The sequence below is a fragment of the Dermacentor silvarum genome, chromosome 8, assembly GCF_013339745.2.
Source record: "Dermacentor silvarum isolate Dsil-2018 chromosome 8, BIME_Dsil_1.4, whole genome shotgun sequence".
Classification (NCBI taxonomy): Eukaryota; Metazoa; Arthropoda; class Arachnida; order Ixodida; family Ixodidae; genus Dermacentor; species Dermacentor silvarum.
The window spans coordinates 61198424-61218599 of record NC_051161.1 but is presented as its reverse complement, the minus strand read 5'-3'; the positions used below and the strand labels follow the sequence as shown (position 1 = coordinate 61218599).

The 20176-nt window shown below is 46.2% G+C and overlaps 1 protein-coding gene across 6 annotated transcripts in view; it reads left to right on the top strand.

Annotated features, from left to right (window-relative positions):
• The window catches only part of LOC119461317 (dual serine/threonine and tyrosine protein kinase), a 77803-nt gene that overhangs the window by 48807 nt on the left and 8820 nt on the right, over positions 1-20176 (top strand). For all 6 annotated transcript variants that reach the window (XR_007468358.1, XR_007468359.1, XM_037722579.2 and 3 more), the window contains exons 2-14: positions 4041-4336; positions 8961-9154; positions 9492-9620; positions 10152-10352; positions 11270-11497; positions 11854-12041; positions 14368-14669; positions 15518-15676; positions 16163-16266; positions 16840-16902; positions 17408-17638; positions 18478-18873; positions 19706-19789. Coding sequence is in view for 4 of the 6 variants with exons in the window: in XM_037722576.2 (XP_037578504.1) it covers positions 4041-4336; positions 8961-9154; positions 9492-9620; positions 10152-10352; positions 11270-11497; positions 11854-12041; positions 14368-14669; positions 15518-15676; positions 16163-16266; positions 16840-16902; positions 17408-17638; positions 18478-18873; positions 19706-19789 (2575 nt within the window). In the remaining 2 variants the exon portion in view is untranslated. The remainder of the gene's footprint in view (positions 1-4040; positions 4337-8960; positions 9155-9491; positions 9621-10151; positions 10353-11269; positions 11498-11853; positions 12042-14367; positions 14670-15517; positions 15677-16162; positions 16267-16839; positions 16903-17407; positions 17639-18477; positions 18874-19705; positions 19790-20176) is intronic.

Genomic DNA, 20176 nt, shown 5'->3' with positions numbered 1-20176 from the left:
TTGCTTGTCAGGGCAGTCTGGCTCAAGAAGCTAACCCCCGTATTCACAAACGAGCCTCGAAACGAACCTCTTCGTGGTCGTCACTAAGTGGGAGCACCAGTGGTGTAGCCAAGGAAGTGGCACACCGGACACGTGTCACCCGCCGCAGTGGCTCAGTTAGCTAAGGCGTTGAGCTGCTGAGCACGAGGTCGCGGGATCAAATCCCGGCCACGGCGGCCACATTTCGATGGAGGCGAAATGCAAAAACGCCCGTGTGCTTGCTTTGTAGAGCACGTTAAAGAACCCCAGGTGGTCAAAAATAATCCGGAGCCCTCCACTACGGCGTGCCTCATAATCAGAACTGGTTTTGGCACGTAAAACCCCAGAAAGAAGAACCGAACACGTTACCCCTCCCCCTCCCACAGAAATTTGTGTTAGTATGAGGCCTCCCAAACCCCCCTCCCCCCACTCTCCATCTCCAACTTAGTGGGTGCCTTCCGGAAAAAAAAAATCTGGCTACGCACGCCGCTGCAGAGCAGTCACCCCTCCGCTGAATAAGACGTGTGCTTAAATAACTATCCTCAGTGACTAAGGCACACACCTTCATGCAGTGCATTCGAGTAGACGCCGAGAGAGCACTTGGTTACGGAATGTTTCTCTCGGGAATAGGCGCACGAAATGTCATCACATGGCCTCTAAGCTCGTTCGGCGTGCAGCGAGTCAGCAATCTTGGAGGCCATGGTAATTGAAATGCAGCGACCACTTCAGTCGAGGGATTGCGCTGCCCTTCACCTTCTTTTTCGCTCTAGGAGTTTCAAGAAAAGGAGCACTTCAGAATTCGAAACTTCATTTCTAAGAACAAGAAAGTATTATCAGTGGGTTTTTTTTTTTTTTTTTCCTTGCCAAAGGCAATGCGTCTCCCCATGTCGAGAGAGTTTTCTCATGCCCTTCATGTACGTTCGCCTCCCGATAGGGCACAAGAGGAGTAAACTTACTCCCTCAAGGAAAATGGAGTCAGATTTTGTAGGCACTAACTCCCGCAAAGCGCAAGGAGTCTGCTGCACACCCCGCTCTATAATCTCTCACAATGCTGCCACGAACACAGAAAACGAAGCGGCAACAGCGCATCGACGACGCTCGAGGCGCACATGTCATCCGAGCGGCCGCCCATGCAGCCAGCGACCGACCTCGAGGGGAGCCAGCCAACGACGCTGCGACAATCGACGGCGGCCGGCCGTGACTCGACCGCGCAGCGCCTAGCGGAATGCGCGGGCGTTGCGACGCTACGAGACGTACCGGAGCCATCAGTGGGGCTCTAACTCCTCGTACCCTTTCCCTTACAGCTGCACGCGCATTGTCCACGAGGCCAACACGCTAACACACGCACACGCACGCACGCGCGCGCGCGCAAGCACAAGTGGTCGCCGTTCTTTTCAAGGGCGGAAACGTCGCCGGAGTTACCGCGGCAACAGCTGCTCTGGCATTAGCCCCGGCTCGCACGCGCTTCGGCCGCACTTGAAGCTCGTACACCTGCTGCTTCTGCTGCTGCCGTGTGTTCTGTGACGTAGTATTTATGCGTCGTGTGCGCACATACACGCGTGAGAGGTAACCTTCAGCGCCGGGAAGTACTTTGTGGTTCCGTTTCTTCCGAAAAAAAAAATGGAACGCTTACTTGAATTCCTTTCTCTGTGCGCTTACGTTCAAGTCCCCCGGAGGGTGCAAGTGCGCGACTTGCAATGTGCGATGGGGGCACGGATGATGAGGCGCGACAGTCGTCGCATATGCGTGTCCAGCACGGGCTGCTTGCATCACCGGTTCGTGCAGCTGTGGCGACTGGAAAAGGGCGCATGCACACCGAGTCGGCGCGTTGCGTTACGCGCGCTGGGTGCTTTGAAGGTACAGCTCGCGGGAGAGGCGTTGTTCGGCGCTAGAAAATCGACCGCGGTGCGGTGAGCAATGCACGGAAAACCGATTGGTGTCTTGTTGCATATGGATCAATGTCAGTGGCGGATCCAGAGACGTTCCCGGCGCCCAGGTCTTTGATGTCCGGGTCCTGTAGAGTCTAGATTCTTTTTTCTTCTTTCTTTCTTGGAGGTGCACTTATTGCGTCGTCGACGCTTTTTTCCACATCCCTTGTGTTATTTTTTCCACTGCCAGAGCGTCACTAACTTAATACCAACTTCGCCGAGAATTCCCTCATGAGAAGCATGACCGGTAGTTAATCCGAAGAGATGAATTCGGCCGCAAAGCTTTTCTTAGGCCATTGAATGAGGATTGTTATCTTTTCGTGCGATAGTAGTATGGCAAACTGAGAAACGGGTCTCGAGTGTAATGTGTGACTTTAGGCAAGCTGGTTCTGCATTATTACGATCAGCGCGTAACGGGAGAGAATTAGCACGCAAGACGTCGAGGACAGGTGCTGATCTCGTCTTCTTGTTTCGCCTCCCATTACGCGCTGGTAGATCGTAATAATACTGCAAGGTGTAACGCATCTTTTTGGATCCTTCGGCTGTGAATAATAATAATAATGATGATGATGATAATAATGTGACGGAAGCCCACACTACCAGAGGTATGGTTAGCTTAAAGCCCACCATACGACCTCCGTATGGTGGGCACGGTTGGACTGTGAACGTTGATATATATATGTGACGGCTCGTGACGCTCGGGCGGTGTCCCCGCCCTTTGATACGCTGCATTTAGAACCCGTGGTTTAGACAAAACAAGTACCGCGACGCCTTTACTTGAAACCATGTCCATCAAGTGCTCCGCCGCAGTTGAGTCCCGCGACCGTCGCCGAAATGCGCTGCGTCTCGTATCACATTGCGCGATCTCTTCCTGCCTGCTCGGCGAGTGTTTTTAGTTGACAGGCCTTTTGATAATAATACCCCCCCCCCCCCCCTGCCTTTCCTCCAACACCGCGCCTTGCGTTTTCCGGGCGATCATCGCATGCTGTCAACACTTCTTCAAAGTCATTTAACGTAAGCCACTACAAGTTCCTTCAGTTATCATTTTTCGCATATCCCGCCTCATGCGTCGTGTCTGCGCAGACACTGTAATCAACTTTCAAATGAAAAAGACCTAGTAGGTGTGACTACATTTGTTCAACGTTATCGAAGAAAATGGTTGGCATCACGCTTTAGAAAGATAGCGATGCATTAAAGATAGTCTGTATATGCTTTCTCAGAAGCGATGGATGGCGAGGAACTAAGTGATTGCTCCTTTTAAAGATGGGTCTACACTGTACGCTATAGTATAGTGTTCACGAATTGTAAGATTAACTTAACATATATGGTGGTAAAGCGGTCGTTTTTCCGAAGTCGAGGTTGTCACGCGGAGCACCTTTCAGAACCATTGTATACGGTAACTGGCGATTGTTGTGATTCGATTCCATCACTCAACTAATTAACGCTTGAACGAAACAGCGGTGAGCTTCGTGTGCACTCTAAACATTTTAGCTTGGTGTTCCCATGGCTACTCACGTTTAAGCGGTATGATCAAATCGTTGGTGGGGGACTAATGATGGTATCCTGTTTGTCGACTTCTTTCTGGCAAGTGAAAATGCTGATAGCTGTGACAGACGACACGAATAGTCCATTAAAGAAACTTTCAAAGCTATCACCGTCAAATTGTCCTATCGGATATTTTTGTGCACCTAAGGCTGTCAGAATTATGACAGTTTTCAACCACGCATGTTCTCATCGCACGTCTCGTTCTTGTTGTCGTGCGCTGTAACATTTCTTGTAGCCCTAATGGTTACCCACGGGACAAGCAAAACACCCTAAAAGGCGTAGAACATTTCAGTGTACCGCTCGCTCGGCAAGCGAGCGGAGCAATCCCACTCGGGCATTGCATCCCCCATTCGCGCAACTAGTCTGTGGAGAGTGTATGCCCCGTGCAGAAAGACATTGGCTGAAAGAACGCCAGAACAGAACGAAAACAATCCTGCTGCGGCGACCTTCAAAAGCTGGCGACAAGGAAAGCGACGCAGTGCGCGAAGCAGCAGCGAGCCGGCACACGCGATCTCTGATAGATTCGGTTTCGTTTTTGTCTGTCTGCAGGTCACGTGGGAGCCGCCACGCCCATGACGTCGCCTGCACTTCCTGTGTGACGTACGGGAAGTTAGGCTTATCGCTCAGCTGTGCGAGGAGGGGGCCGTGTGCCTCGAAAGTTTTTCTCGGCTGCCGTTCCCGACCACGAGTGCAAATGAAGAGATCCGGCCGTAGGAAGAAGATGTCGGCTAATTTGCCCGGCGAGTTCGCCAAGTTCGCCAAGAACAGCAAGTACTTGCGGCGGATATGGAGAGACACCAAAGCGTCGCTCGACGACATCGCCAAGTGCGGCTATTTCAGCGAAGGTGAGTGAAGCAACGCAGCGCGTGCTCGTCTCGCTGCTCACATTTCGATTTCATTTAGTTTTTTTACCTCACGCCAGTATCGTCGAGCTTTAACAAAGATCGTTCCTGTTCCCTTCAAGCTGTACGATGGTACAGTTTCCGTGTGTTGTCATTCGGCGGGTATTTCCTTCCTTACTTACCCGCTGGTAGGCGCAAGGAGCCGCGTTTTCTTTTTCCTTTTCTTTCTTTCTTTTTTGAGAGTTGCTTCTTTGAGTTTCGCTTACGTTACCTCCCAACCATCCAATCACCTGTTGCGCGCGATGTGCGTGTGTGGAGCGGAGCTCATGCGGGGCTGTGTTTATTTTCGCTTTTCCTTTAGTTTTTCTTCTCAGCCGTACTTCGCGCACTTGTTTCTGAAGACGCTTGCCGTGTTTTTGTCATAAACCGTTATCGCGCGGCTCCGTTGACAGTCCCGCGCTTGTCCTTTTTTTTTCCCGCTCCCTCTCTCCTTTTACTACCTCTGCGCTCGGTTTGAAGTCAGAGGCGGGGCGCGAAGTCGTTCCCGTGCTACCCAAACGCCTCGTGTAATAAAATATCACGAGTTCCGCGCACGAATTTATACGCGCTCTGATGCTGCCATACGTACCACTGCGCGCGAAACGTTTAGCTTTCCGGCAACTTTGCGATCATCGGCGTGGCTTGCGGTTGACATTTCGCGCATTTCGTTCGCATTTCAAAGAAGCAGCGCGCACACTCCGGATTTGGTCGGAATTCACGAACCGGCGCGCAGTGTTTTTCGGCCTGCTTGCTGATCGCGATCAATTAAGCTGCCCCGGAGTCGTAAAGTTGGCAATGTTATGCTGTACAGCTTCCGACTTTTTTCGTTCGTTCGTTTTACGGTAACAGCTGTGTGCCCTTAAACTTCTGAACGGGCGCTGCTCGCGTCATAATTCCGAGAAGCGAACGCGATTCAAGCGCACAAGTAGCTGTGTCGCAGTGCTCGAGCGAGTCGCTAAGCGTACGCGCGCCTACCAAGCGCTCGTTGCGGTCTCCCTCGACACAATCTAGCAATCTAGACTGACGTCAATTTCTCGACGGCTGCACGGCGTCGATCGCTGAACTCCCTTAAATTATGTCGGCGTCGCGCTGTACGGACTCGATGACGCGCCACCGCTGCTTTTGCCTGGTCGGTGGAAACGTGTACGGAGCACTAGCCGGACACGTCGTTGTCTCCTGCCGGCGCAAGGGCAGCACTGGTTGGAACTGGTAAAATCGGGTGCCGGTCCCCAAGCAAGCGAATTCGGACGTGGCCCAGCCTCGATAGTTATTATCTGGTCCGTGTCTGACGTGTTTAATCGGCCGAGAGATCCCGTCCACTAGTATACAAAGAGGAGCGGGAGCGAATGAGCGCTCCTGGTACAGCGATTAGACAAGAAAGGTGGGGCCAGTTCCACCCTTATCAGCTATACTTGGTAGCCGCTTTTTTTCAGCTCACGGCCCTCTGGCACGCTTTTGTGCGTCTGCTTGTAGGTTATACGTTGTTCGCATTGTCACTTGAGATCTTTAGATGGAATCTGGACATCTGCACAATGAGCACTACACATATTGACATAGGTGGACAATGGAGCAGTTTACTTGGCATGTGCGTCATATTCTTGCTGATGTTATGTTGCCACATCTAGGGAAAGCTTTTGTGCACAAAGAATTGCTTCAAAACTGATAACTTTCTTGCATCACTTAATTACCACACAGCATTGCACAAACAATTATTGAATAACCGGGCTTTATGATTTCGGAACCCCATGTTGTAGCAAGCTCTGCTTTTTACAAAAATCAAAAGCATGAGATTCTTAAGAGTGATCATATGATTATAACAGTGCATGTGGAATGCATAGAACATTAGGATTCAGCTGTGGCTGTACTCAGTCAGTCTTTGTGCAGTGTAAAGGAATGTCCCGTCAAAATTCAGATACTACGGTTGCTTCTTTTCAAACCTATAGTTCAAGTACTACTTTACATCCTTACTATAAGTGAATTGATATCATCGAAATTCTGGTTCAGTGTGCTTCTATGTGGCTCTGTAGTTTCATGTACCTTTTTTCATCCTGTGGCCTAGTGAATTGTTCGAATTATGATTGCACCATGAATTACTATAGCACTCCGTAGCATAAACATCCTAATTAAACTCGTATTATTGAGGACCGATATTAACACCCAGCATACCGTTAATCTCAAACAGTGATGTTAGGCATCAGGAACTTAAGAGTGTGACAGCAGTAAATTCATCAACTGGATGCATACACGGAGTCAGGGCACTTGGAAACATTCAAGCTACAATATGTGTAATTCAGATTCCACTTATATTAACAGCTAGCTGTCTCTGAGGAATGCTTGGGTATGGCATTTTAAAAGTTCACGTAAATAATATTGGTCGCATGGAAATGCTACCCACGTGCGATATTCTAAATGTTGGCATGTGGTCTGTTTTTCTTTTTTTTTTTTTTCGGAGTTGCATCATGCGGAGCTGGCTTATTCCAGCACGTGTTCCTTTCGCCATAACTGTTGCTTTCGCAGAACGAAGTATTGCTTCACTCCTTGCACGTGTTGCTTTTAGGCAAGTAATCTAAATGAACTACTAATAAGCATTCTTCAAAACTTGTGCACGCATTTCATGCTGTAGATCAGCTTCTGGAGCTGCCACTGTGCTCTTACAGAGGCGAAGATAACCTTTTGCTTATTTGTTAACTCATCCTTCAAAGGGCACGCTTGCTCTTGTCGATGCACTTAGCTTTGTTTATAGAGAATGTCAAGATTGATGATTTGGGAAATAATCAGCAATTATCAACCATCAAAAATATGAAAAAAAAAATAAGGGCATGCAAGATGTCAGCATTTCTCACATAGCAGAAATACTGTTAGGATAAGGCTGCCACATTTTTTTCGTTGTTGCATCTTTAGATAGGGTTTCAACGAACCATGCTTTGTTATGAAAGTGTATCGGAGAAGTTGCCATTATGGGTTGTGATTCTGACCAAACATTTCTCTTCTGAACTATCTTTTTCTTTTTTATTTTAAATCTGCAATTTTCTTCCACTGGTCCCAAGAGAGCTGCACCCAGAAAATATTTAGGGTATGTGCAGACAGTGCAATGTAGCCATGTCGGGCACTCTATATACGTTTTAATGAATGAATAGGAACAGTGCAGACAAACAATTATGCAGCGTTTGTCAAATAAATTGTGGTTGCAACCGGTAGTTCATTCTGCTCATGTATTGAGGTCCTCATTCACAGGCTGTTTATAAATTAGTGCTCAGAAAAAAGCCACAAGCTTTATTGATAATCTTTATGGTAAAGAGATCTGTTATTGCTATGTACCAGCTCGAGATTGCTAGAACTATTGACATTTGCATTAAGCGACTTGTCTAATTTTCGCGTGCCTTTTCAGGGTTTGACATTTGATTACTTACACTTCAGTTTGGTCACGAGGTGCAGCAAAAGCATGAAAATCTCATTCAAGAGTTTCATTGTAAATAAGAAGCTCTAAAATATTTTCTCCCTGAATGGTGCACACATAGCTGCCAGTATTGCCAGGAACCACACTTGAAGAATTGTTTTCCAATTAATTGGCAGAATTAATTGGGATAGTTGGTCTTGCATTGCTAATGAAGAAAATAAGCACAAAAAAAAAACAAAAAAACAATGCAGGCAGCAAGGGAAGGCAAAGACTTCGTCTTCCCTTCCTGTGTGTGTTGTCTTTTTGTTCAGCTAATTTTCCTCAACCACACTTGAAAATTGCTTTTTGCGGCATCTTCAGAACTTTCTATTTTGCAGCGCCATTATTAGCGTGGTCGAATTAATTTTTCTTGTTTGTTTAGCTCTTGTTACACTTTTTCTCGTGTTTTGACCTTCAGATTAGCGGCAGCACGTACGTAAAATTTTGTGCACATTGGGCATCTTGTTACAGCATCTTTGCTCTCTTGCCACGTAGCATTGGTAATGTTAGGAGCGAACGAATAGTAATTTTTGAGACCAAATCGAATACCAATTGAACAGCGCAAGAAGCGAATAGCGTTCGAACAGTGAAGAGCCCTTTTCAACATTAATGTATAACTATGTTCACCCATTTTATGCTTCAAGAAAACCGAAATAAAGCTTTTGATTGATTGATATTTCGCAATGTTAGCAAGCTTCTGTCATTACCTTGCACATTATAAAGCATTATTACAAGCACAACTGAAACATTAGGAACAAGTAAGCAATTTGTTTGCGCACTCAGGACTGTTGCGTGAATGCGAATAATAGCTGGTTTAGCCAGAAAGGCCTAGCTCCCTGAGCAATGTATACCATGCTGCACTATGCGACTTCTGGTGCTTTAGGTCTACTAATGACCGCCAGGAAGAAACTTATTGCATTTCTGCTCTAGTTTTATAATTGGGTGTGTACAGCCGATGATGTAATATATTCGACAATTATTATTAAAATATTTGTTTTTGCAAATAGTGACTATTTGATTCGAAGACTGAATCACATTGGAGAAAATTCAATTTGTTATTCAAAAGTTTCGAATATTTGCGCACTTCGTGTAATTCTTAGTCACTCAGCCTGGCCTTTCCAAATTGTTGATGTGTCACGATTTCATTTCTAGACCAACTGGCCCAGCTGCGTCTGAATGAGACAGATGACCAGTTCATCGGGAGCACAGTGACCCAGCCTGTTGCCCTGGTGGTTCTCGGCCACAGCTGCTGGGCCAAGGCACGGGTGGTCAACGAGCTGTTTGGCCAGTCGGTGCTGCCGGTCACCTCGCCTGTTGGGGACGAAAGCCAGCTCACCTGGAGAATGGTGAGCTGTGGAGCAGAGGGTGATGCCACGATTGGCCTGATCAGTGGAGTACCATCTGGCCTAGATATAACATATGTCTTCTCTGCACAATGTGTTTGCTATATCGCAAGTTTGTCATAATTGTACTTTCCCTCAAATCTACCAATAAAAAAACGAACAGAACCAGCCACCATTAGCTTCGCAAGCTGACTTGCAGGAATGCTGCCTTTACAGTCAAGAAACAGGTGTATTGACTAAAGAAAAAAGCTATTGCATTGCGTAAGGAAAGCTCATTCGAACGTTTTTTTTTTTTTTTTTTGATGGCCGTAACAATGCATCACTGTTTTCAATCCTGCAGGTTCGTTTCTCAGCGGGTAACCAGACAGAGATTAGCCTGGCCTTGCCCAATAGTTTCGAGCTGGTGGAGCATTTGGCTGCCTATGACCAACCCTGGAGGACCATTCCACGGGCTGACCTTGAGGTCGAGGTAAGTTATCAGAGGTAGCCATGTTTCTCATGTCACCTACATTACACACAGCATGTCTTTTTCTTCTAGTGGGTCTTGTAAAAAAAAAACAAATGCACCAGTGGCCCACAAGGATTGCTGAAACCACACTATAATGACTATTCAGTCACCATCTTGAAACTAGGTTCCTTAGCAGGTGTGTTAAGTGTGACATGTGTAGCTCAGCAGGCAGTTAAATTGAAGCTGCTTGTGTGCCCCTCATAAGCCACTGTGCAGTTTCGGGACGTTAAACCCCAAATTTAGAGTACAGCAGACCCTCGATGTAACCTGTGTATAATGAATTATTAAATATAACAAAGTAAATTTAAAACATTACTTGCCAACATCAGCTTGCAATGAATATATGTTTATAATGAATGTTCGATATAACGAAAATAGTTTAGTGTCGGATGTGGCTTTGTTATGAGGTTCAACTCTAACTTAGATGTGCTGGTGAAAGCCTTTTTTCTTGTCGGTGCACAGTGTAGCAATCGTTGCCCCACTCTCCCTTAGGGCGAGGCACGCAAGGATCCAGCCCTGAGCGCCGCTGCCCTGGAGATCCGCATGAAGCATGCACTGCTTCGGGATGAAGTGCAGGTTGTGGCCACGCCTTGCAACGACAGCCTTTCCTTTGAGCAGACCTATCGGCGAGCCACTGAAGGCTGCACTCCGCTGCTGTTGTATGCCTTCGCGGAGGAAGCCTTCACAGAGAAGGTGAGCAGCCCATTTGGTTCTCAATTCTGCACTTTGAATGAAGAATTCCGGACTTTAGGGAAGCAACGGGGAATGAAACTGTTAGGTACACTAGAAGCAAAACAGCCGGAGAGAAGTAGCAGGTACAGTGCAGCGGACAAGAGAAGGAAGCATTAGGTCAGGGCTGACTTCTGACTCGGCTTATTGGCGATATGCAGCTTGCGTGTGCACAAATATGTGCAAGAACTGTGTATCTACTTCACTCTGGGGAAGTGTCACTTTTCAATCCAAAGTGCACGTGCTTGCTTATTTACAAGGTGTCGCAGTTGCTCTTGCTGCTTTTGTGGTGCCTCGTACATAAAAGGAAGCAAATGCAGTTCAGAGACTGAAATGTCCCTCCATTGAAGCAACCTGATACATTTTTCTTACTTTCATTTTTTGTCTTGTACACATCTATTAGCATACCAAATGTTGTGTAAATAGCCCCAAGTAAGTCTTTCAGCTGTATCACCGGCTCATTGGTACTCAAATTTTGCAGAGGTGGCATTTTATGATGAATTAATTTTAATTACATTTGGGTGTACAACTTGCCGATTTTGTGTAGAACCAACTGTGAAAATTTTAAATGCAGTGGAAACTTTGCGGGAGCTAAACGATGGTGCCGTCTGTCAGCTTAATGCCAAAACAAGGCACATGCCGTGCTTTGCCCATGGCCTATGCTAAAAAATATTTGGAATCTGTATTGATGGTAAACGTCCATGCAACACTGCTTTAGGTGGACGTATGCATCAGAATGCTATCTGTCATAGCAGTTTTGAATGTTCAGTATGCTTGGAACCTTATTTTGATATTTGGTATAATGTGCTTATCCTAATTGTTTAACCCGATTTTTGAAGGTTTTAAATGTTGCGACATGTTGCTGCTTTCTTTGTGTCCAGGAACTGGCTGACCTCTATGAACTGAAGCGAATCGCTCCCAAAACGCCGGTGCTATTTATCCGGGCCAACTTGCCGGCCACGTCAGAGCTGACGGAATCGGAGCAGCACGCTCGCAGTCTGCGTAATGCAAGGCTTGCAGAGCAGGTTCAGCTGTGCACTGCCTATGTTGATGGCGAGAACAGTGGCAGCGAGGACAAACAGGCAGCGGAGACCCCCATGCAGACCGAGGTGGGTGCATGCTGCTTCTCTGTGTACCACTTTAAGATGTGCTTTGTGCCATAGGGTTCGTGGTCTCAGCTTTCACAAGAGTAGGCAGTGAGGTCACAGCCGCTTAAAAGCCAGTCTTAGTGACCACTTGAATAGCTGTCCCGGAACAGGAGGACAAATTGGCTTCAACTCTCATTTGCAAACTTGACTGGAGAAGTTCTGACCCACTCCAAGTTCAGAGTCAGACAGATTTCTATTTGGTAGGTGTTCACCTTTAGTTCTTGCTTTGAATAACCGTATGACATCCGTTCATCACTCTGCAACCTGCCTGGAGCACATTTGACACCTTTCGCACTTCGTGTCTCTCCACTGTGCAGGAGGAAGCCCCAAAGTCCGTGATCACCCTGCCTGTGACGGCACAACAGCAGCTGTGCAACCTGGGCTTCCTCTCCAAGCACTTTCCAGAGAAACAGCGGCACCACGACCGGCGGAGGCCCAACATGAGGTGCTCCAATGGGTGCTCTCCCAGCTCCGAGCTCGTCGAGAACTTCGATGACTTTGCCTGGTGAGTAGGTGGCCAAGCAGCCTTGCCCGCCAGTCCATGCTAAAGATTGAGACTTTTGCAAACACATGTACAATAAAGAGAATGTGTTCAGTGGCCTAGGGTTTGCTAAACGGCTATAATGTTCTGCTGAGCACGAGGTCAGAGGTTCGATTCCTGGCAGTAGTGGCCGTGGTTTGATTGAGGTGCTACATTGCACCCTCTGGCTTCAAGTGTTGTAACCAGGCAATGGGTACTCATGTGCAGCATGCCAATGATAGCTAATGCCACCTTCTTAGTCTGTCTGCATGCATGGCTGCCTCAGGTTGCTTCATGCCCCCCCACCAGAGATAAGCATTCACTGGAATAAACAACCACTCTTTTCTGCCTGTAGTCTCTTGCCTTAACTTTATTCCTCGTCAAGTCCAGTCAGGATGCCTGACCGTTAGCCCTGCCCTCAGCCGGTTGTACACCGACACAACAGGGTGTCATGCGAAAATGCTAATTTAGGAGCATAAATTTGGAGCCCTTCACTATGGCGTTTCTCATAGCCCCAGTGTATCTTTGAGAATGATCACCATGGATCAATCAAATTGTAATTCCTTGTTATTGTTGCTGTAGCACCTGAATCAGCTTATCACAAATTGCTACGATCATGCCTGGTGGTTCGTAAACCTTTTAGTTTCAGGGAAATTGAGCAAAACTCTATTTATCAGCACCTGATACTCGTACATTAACTGGTACAAAAGCAGGGTGCTACCATTGTCATCAACACTTGCTCCAACATTTGCTCTAGGTTTATTTCACAAAAAGGCAGTTCAAATGACTTTCCTTGCAAATGGGGACAATCAAAACATGCACACTCATCATTTGGACATTCACAATGCCCTCTCACCTGAAAAAAAAAAAAGGAAGAAAGAAAAGTCCACGAAGGTTTTGAATTTTGTAGCTTTGGCAAAGCTTGGCTTGTCAACCCTTCTAACATGTCCCAAAAAGTTTGGTAATGACTAACATGGCATTTGTTTAAAAGGTGTAGGTGTTGTCTGAAACGTGCTTTTGTGATTCGTTTGGTCGTTGTGGTGTGCTCTATGTACTGTCCTCAATGTGCTTCTATTCTCTTCCTTCGCTTCTGATCTCAACCCTCTTTAGATGGATGAATGCAGCACCTACATCTGGAGTCTTGCCAAGATAACTTGGTCTGTGTCTCTGACTCCTTATACATGGTCTTTCTTGTAGCACATATGCTCAGTGTCTTGCATGCAAATTTAGAGCATGAATTCCTGTGAGTAACCCAGAGGTACGGAAAGATGAATAGACTAGAAGCTCTCGTGCACTAGTTATGTGGTGCAAAAAAAATGTCGCGAGAGCTATATTTGTAAGAATGCGAGTGCCTTAAGCACTTACAAGGGCAAACTGGCAAAGCCTGTGTATCTTTTTTTCTCCTAGTTGCACACATTCTTGTTTTGCTGCAGCACTAGATGTTTGAGCAGTGACCATGTGGCTTCTTAGTTCTTTGGTCCCTCAATGTTATTCCTATGCATGTCTTCTTTCTGCACCTGTTGCTGTGCTACTTTTCCTGTCAGTATGTCAGTCAATTTCGAAAACATGTGAAGGGGATGTTCTTCAGAGCAAATAACAGTAAGACTAGTTCTCTGTCCTCATCAGTCATGTTAGTGTGAACATTTTTTTTTTTTTTCATTTTTTTCCAAGTGCGCTGCTTCACCAAAATACAAGCTGGGAAGTCTTGGGACCCTTGTCTAAGTCCAGCTGGTTCACGTACCAACTAGCACAACAGCCAACTCTTGATGTTCGTTGTACTGCTGTGAAGTTGACTGTTTATGCTGAACCTTTCATAAAACCAGCAGACCTTAAGGTTCCTTTCATGCACCTTTTAAAGGGAGTCTAAGCATTAAACGAAAAAAAGAAATATCCTAGTGGCCATCTGAATGTCATGCCAGTGTTGGTGCAACCAAAACCAGCATCCTAGTCAGTGCTTCAACAGTTCAGGCCATGCGTATGCTTTCCAGTCGATATAATTATTGAGAATTTAGAGGAGTTATTAGTAATTGTTCCTCGTTGCCTTGTACATAGAGCAGAGTATGTTAAGATGAACATAAAGGAACCTTTAAAATCTAAATCTTTTTATATGTTCATTGTAAGAAAAATTGACTGAATCTATAAAACTTGAGCAATAGTATCCAAGCTGATCAGCTTTTTCCCTTAAGGCACTCTGTTTAGAAAGCATGTTGAGTACACCTCAACCTAGCTTTCCATTTCATTATGGCTGTGATAAGGGCCAGCAAACTTGCATCGCTCTGATGGAATTTCTTGCCTTCTCTTTCCCATGCAGCAATGTCTGCCTGTTCGTAAGGAGCGCTCTTCAGTCTCTGCTGGTGAGTGCTGCATCGCTGCTCAACACCACGCACTTGCACTGCCTGCGAACGTTCATCCTGACGGCGTTCGACATGACACGGGACATGATGATCACGCCCAAGCGGCTGGCATATGCGCGCAAGCAGGAGACGGGACTCTACCACGCGCTCATGGAGGTGGCCAGCCACAAGCAGGAGGAGATCCGGCAGCTCATTGTGGGTGCCATCGAGAACCTGCGCGGTGAGGTACTCCAGCGAGCGGCCGAGTACCACTTCGAAGGCAAGTGGATTGGGGCTGTTATATCAAGGTGTTTACAACTTGGCACTGCCTTGTGAGAGCTACAGTTGAACTTCAACATGGATATGAGCTATTGGATATGATAAAGTACAGTCAAATTTTGATATGACGAATGTGGATATAACAAAGTATCTGATGTATCAAAGTACAGTTATATCGAAGAACCTGGATGTAATAAAAAGATATAACAAATTACAACATGGCTAATCATCAAATATAATTATGTAAATCTTGAATTTCTTTTGCCAGTATCATGTAATCAATTTATGCTTATAACAGATATCAGCTGTAACAAAGATAATTTCATGTCAGATGCGAGCTTGTTATATTTGAGGTTCGACTGTACTTTAGGGCATGTGGCAGTTCTAAAGGCCTCAAATAGTCACCACAAGAAAGCTCATGCTTTGGCTTCATCAAACGAGAGTTGCGAAGCAGTACACATTAGCTTGTCAAGGAACAATTTGAATTCTCGCAGCATTAATATCTGCTCAGCCTAGACACATCATAGCATGGACAGCAAAGCAGATCGAAGTATAGTGTGGACTCCATCCAAGACAAACAAGATGTGCTTCAAGAATGTGTGTTCATTGACAGCAATTCACTGGCCCTATGGCAACTTAATGAAGATTCTGTAATATTAAGGTCATCCAAGAAGTAAGTTGAGAAGTTTGTCTTAGAGTGTACCGGTAAATTGCTGCTATTGGTGAGACTTAAACATGTGCAAATTATGCGAAATATATGCCTTTGTGATAATCTGGAAGAAAGCAGGCTGCTGCCTATCTGTGGGTTAGTTCTGGTGTTAATCCTAGGGCAATGTTTTTTCATTCTAGGTGTCATAGTGGATGAAGGTGAGCAGGCTGCCCCACCAACAGCCAGCGTCCTCCAGATGTGCACATCCCAAATTCAGGACCTCGTGCTGGGAATGCTCAATGCAGCCGTTGCCGAGAAGCTTGTCGGCTCTATGAACTGCCTTCGTGAGAGCTTTGTGGGTGAGCACACTCTCCGTGCCACTGCCATGTGAATGTACGTAGTTGAAGTGGCGCATTTGTGATGCTTGTCTCATATGCCAGTCATATGCTACTGTGTCTTGGATGCGGTCATAATTCTTTCACAACTTACGTGAGCATGCGTCAACATCTGCCCAAAAGCACTGAGTAGAACAGTGGCACACTTGCTTTGCACTCTCATGTGCAATATTAGATTTGTGAGAGATGACAACTGGTTCAACACTGCATAAAATAATCGGATAAGGAACTGGTGCTATGCAATACCACTGCATTTCTTCGCACAAAAACCTCGAAACTGCTCTCGGTGTTTCGCTACAGAGTGTAGTCTTCATAACCGTGTAAAAGCTCATTGGTATTCTGCACACCTTTCATGGTGTGCAATCTTTAGAAGAGTTTGTGACTTTCTTAATTTTGCCAGTCTGCTGGTTCTTAATGAAAGTGTCACTTCCCCCTACATTCATTGTGCAGGAACTCTGGAGAGGTGCCTAGCGAGTCTGGAAGGCGTCTGCAAAGAAGATGACTGTATGCAAGCCAGCAATGCTCTCAAGCAAATTCTCAATGCGGCCTACCAGGTTAGCACTGACCTTGAATACTGATTAGAGAAGTGGAATTTCTTACTTGTGTAAAACCTGCTTCTTGTAAGATCCACACCTCACACTTTTGAAGTGAGAGATTTGAAAACAAGAAAGTTTCACCAAACACTGGAGCCTGCCACAATTGAGAAGAGTGGAGGTCTTACACGAGCAAATACGATAAATGTTGCTGTGATTCTTACTTCATGTACCTAGAAAGGTTGTAAAAAAATTTTGGGAGCAGCGATTGACCCTAAAGTGAAGCCTCAGGTGCATTCTTTCATGGACATTGAAACTGTGGGGTCTAATTACTCAAAGAAAGGGCACAGTATACACTCCTCTTGCAATGGGCAGGCTTGACCATATCAATCGTCATTGGTTGCCATGTTTTATATTGTGCGTCCTCCCACTCCGTGATCGGCATGTTCTCTGCCGTTATCAGTGTTGCCATTATCTCTTTCCTTTCTTGTTTTCTTTCCTTACTCCCACTTTTCCTCTGTTCGAACTATTACATGTTGTTGGCAGCATTGTGCAGCTTAGTACCACTCTCATGCTCTGCATTTTCATTCACAGGTGGAGGTTACCGTGAAGACAAGCTCTTCGCTCCTCTGGGTCCTCTGGGAGAAAATGAAGCAGGTCAGTCTATTTCAGTGGCTCTCGCAACTTATGAGCAGGTGCATTTCAATATATTTAGAAAAAAATTTCATTACTATGCCCCACTAATGTGCGTTTCAGTACCAAGATGATGTGTGCCACCTAATGATGTACATGAATTGTGCATCTGATTGAGAACTTCATTCCCAGTACTCCTGTGACTGCATTGCCTTGCCACCTAATGATGTACATGAATTGTGCATCTGATTGAGAACTTCATTCCCAGTACTCCTGTGACTGCATTGCCTAGATAGGCAGTCTCTTTCCCTACTTCAAGAGACTGTCTACCAATCACAAACTCTTGTTCACTAGCCAGGAAATCTGGAGACTAATAATAAAGATGAATTGGAACACATTGGCAGGCATTTGCAAGTCGCAAACGGGCACAAAATTTGGAAGAAAACAAAGCTTTTAAGGAAAGGTGAAAACCAACGTGCGACAATACTGAATTCAGCTGCATCAGTGTATGTTTTCATTGCCTGTGCAGCTTGTGCAGACACTACCAGGGCGTGCTCCACCACGGATCGACGCGGAGTGGCGCCAGAGGGTGGCTGCGGATATGCTAGAGTCGCTGAGCGAGTGGCGGCTGGCGCGCTGCATCTGTGCCCAGTTCCGTGAGCGACTGCGGTCCTCGCACGAGCAGTTTCAAGCTGCCATGCGACAGCTGGAGGCCGTCCACTCCGGCCGCCTTGAGCGTACAGAGACGCAGAGGATCAAGGTAGGCTTTGATCTGTAGGCTCATTTTTGTTAGCAAAATGTTTACAAATCACTGCAGTGGATTGCGCATCAAGCTGCTGCCACATGTCTTTCGTTTGTCATGGTGAATTTCTTTCTGAATGTTGCCTTTATTATATACTACGATTTCACTTTTGCAAAAAACATACAAGCAGTGGTAGGTTGCGGTTACATAAGTGTAGCAGCTAGCATGATGGGTCCCTCATTGTCACACATGCATAATGTTACGTAACATATTCTCAAATTGCCTCGATTGCTGCTTCTAGAATGCACAGGATGGCCAATCGCGAATTAATTCTTTTGATCCAATGACTAGCAACTATGCTGTGAGCATTGCTGCTATTACTGTAGAGTTGTAAGTTTCTTTTGCATACACAGCTTTTCTTACAATGAGCTTCTGTTCTGTGACCTGCTGGTGTCATGCTCACATGATGCTATGCTAAAGCTTTCTACTTTAGCCTTTGGTTACGGTTACACGAGTACTACTAGTTTTTTATTTGCTAATATCATTAGTTTTCTTTTTCTTAATGGTGCAGTGGCAGCTGCTACGAGTGCTTCATCCATATTTCGTGGCATCTGTTGAAGTCATGTTTATCGGCGCTTTTCGTTGAACTCAGTTGTTACCGCCCACTGTTTAATCCTCTGTCCATGACATGTGAGCTCTTTGTAGTTGTGTCATCGCAATAACAGGGTTGTCAGGCCAGGTATTATTGTTTTAGATCTAACTTAGAGCGCTTGTCTGAGTGGCCCCTAGATGACTTTAGCCTGTGGCGCTTGAACCCTTGCCTTACAAAACCATGCCACCATGCCAACTCATTACAGGTACGAAAACTGCATGCACCGCGCCTGGCCCGCTGTGCTCTGGAGAGCACATCTTTGCGGGACGAGATCCTTTACGGGATGCCTCAGCTAGGGCGTGAACTGGGCCGGGGCCAGTACGGCGTGGTGTATTCGAGTGAACCCTGGGGTGGGCGGTCTCCATGCGCTGTCAAGTCAGTGGTGCCGCCCGATGACAAGCACTGGAATGACCTGGCCATGGAGTTTTTCTACACACGCAGTGTGCCCGACCATGACCGCATTGTACAGATCCGGGGGTCTGTCATCGACCACAACTACGCTGGCGGTACCACGCCCGCCGTGCTGCTTGTCATGGACCGCATGCAGCGGGACCTCTACACAGCCTTGCGAACAGGGCTCAACTGGCCAGCCAGGCTCAGGGTGAGATAGAGACAGAGCTTGTTTACAGTAAAGGCTTGCTATAACAAAGCTGAAGGTGGAGCCAAAATTGCTTCATTATCATATTTTCATCATAGTTGCACTGGAGTGAGGTGTGCACTGCCACGTGCCCAGTTCATTCCCACTTTCCTGCTTCAGAACTTCACGTGTGCCCTCTGTTTCCCACGACCGGGTTTGAAGTGTTCATTATAACATACGCCGCTTTAAAAAGTTTGTCTAATGCACTTTCAATAAGAACCATCAGAAAATTTCAAGCTCAAAGAAATGTGGTCTTTATAACTGATAGTGTTACCGTATTTAGTCGCATAATCATCGCACTTTTTTTCTTAAAACATTTGCACAAAGTTTGGGGGTACGTTCAAAATTCTGACCGGTCTTTTTTCCTTTTCTTTTTTTTGCATGGCTACGTCTTAAAGCAGACACATGCTACGATTCAGTGTCTGATACAGCATCTGATGCGCCGACACAGCAGGTGGGTCCGAGGCGTTTTGCCGTTTCGTAGTGCCGGATTGGCAAGACACCTCAGCTCCGCCGCGTTGGACATCATGTTGGATGTCAAATCGTACCGCGTGTCTCCTACTTTTGTAGCACTACGGCATGGCAAAACGCATCGGATCCAGCTGCCGTTTTGGCGCGTCGTATGCTTTATTGGATGCTGGCGTTCGTACGCTGTATTGGATGCAAGCGTTCTTATTTAAGTGTTCCTTTCTCATACTTGAAAATTACTGAGTACGTATAGTGGTTATGTTGTGCACTGCTTAGGGCAGATTGTAACGGTTGTGCAGTATGATAAAACAACTTCTATCACTTGCAGGTCGCGCTGGATGTTGTTCAAGGCATCCGGTTTCTTCACAGCCAAGGCCTCGTGCACAGAGACATCAAACTCAAAAACGTCCTGGTAAGCATGCATCACGAGATAGCATGAGCTTTTTGCTTAATCAGTCAATTCAGGGTGTACGTGCCATACTAGTACGTATATTTGTTCTGGCAGCTTGGAGAGCAGTGTAGTAAATACTACAGTTTGAAGAAATTCAAATTTGAACAGTCTATGCCAGAGTGTCGGTGAGACACACTATGTTCTTCAAGCTTCGACAAACTGTTAGCACCACTCTGAGGCTCCAGCATTCATCGCCTACCCTAACAAGACGCCAATTTCGACCTCCTCCGAGAGTACGCTGTGTCCTCATTCCACGGCGCTGTGCATGCAGCAGATGTTTAATGGTTGCTGCACAGTGTTGATGTGATTGTTACAAGGCTGTCCACTCCTAGGGAAAGCACTTCATTA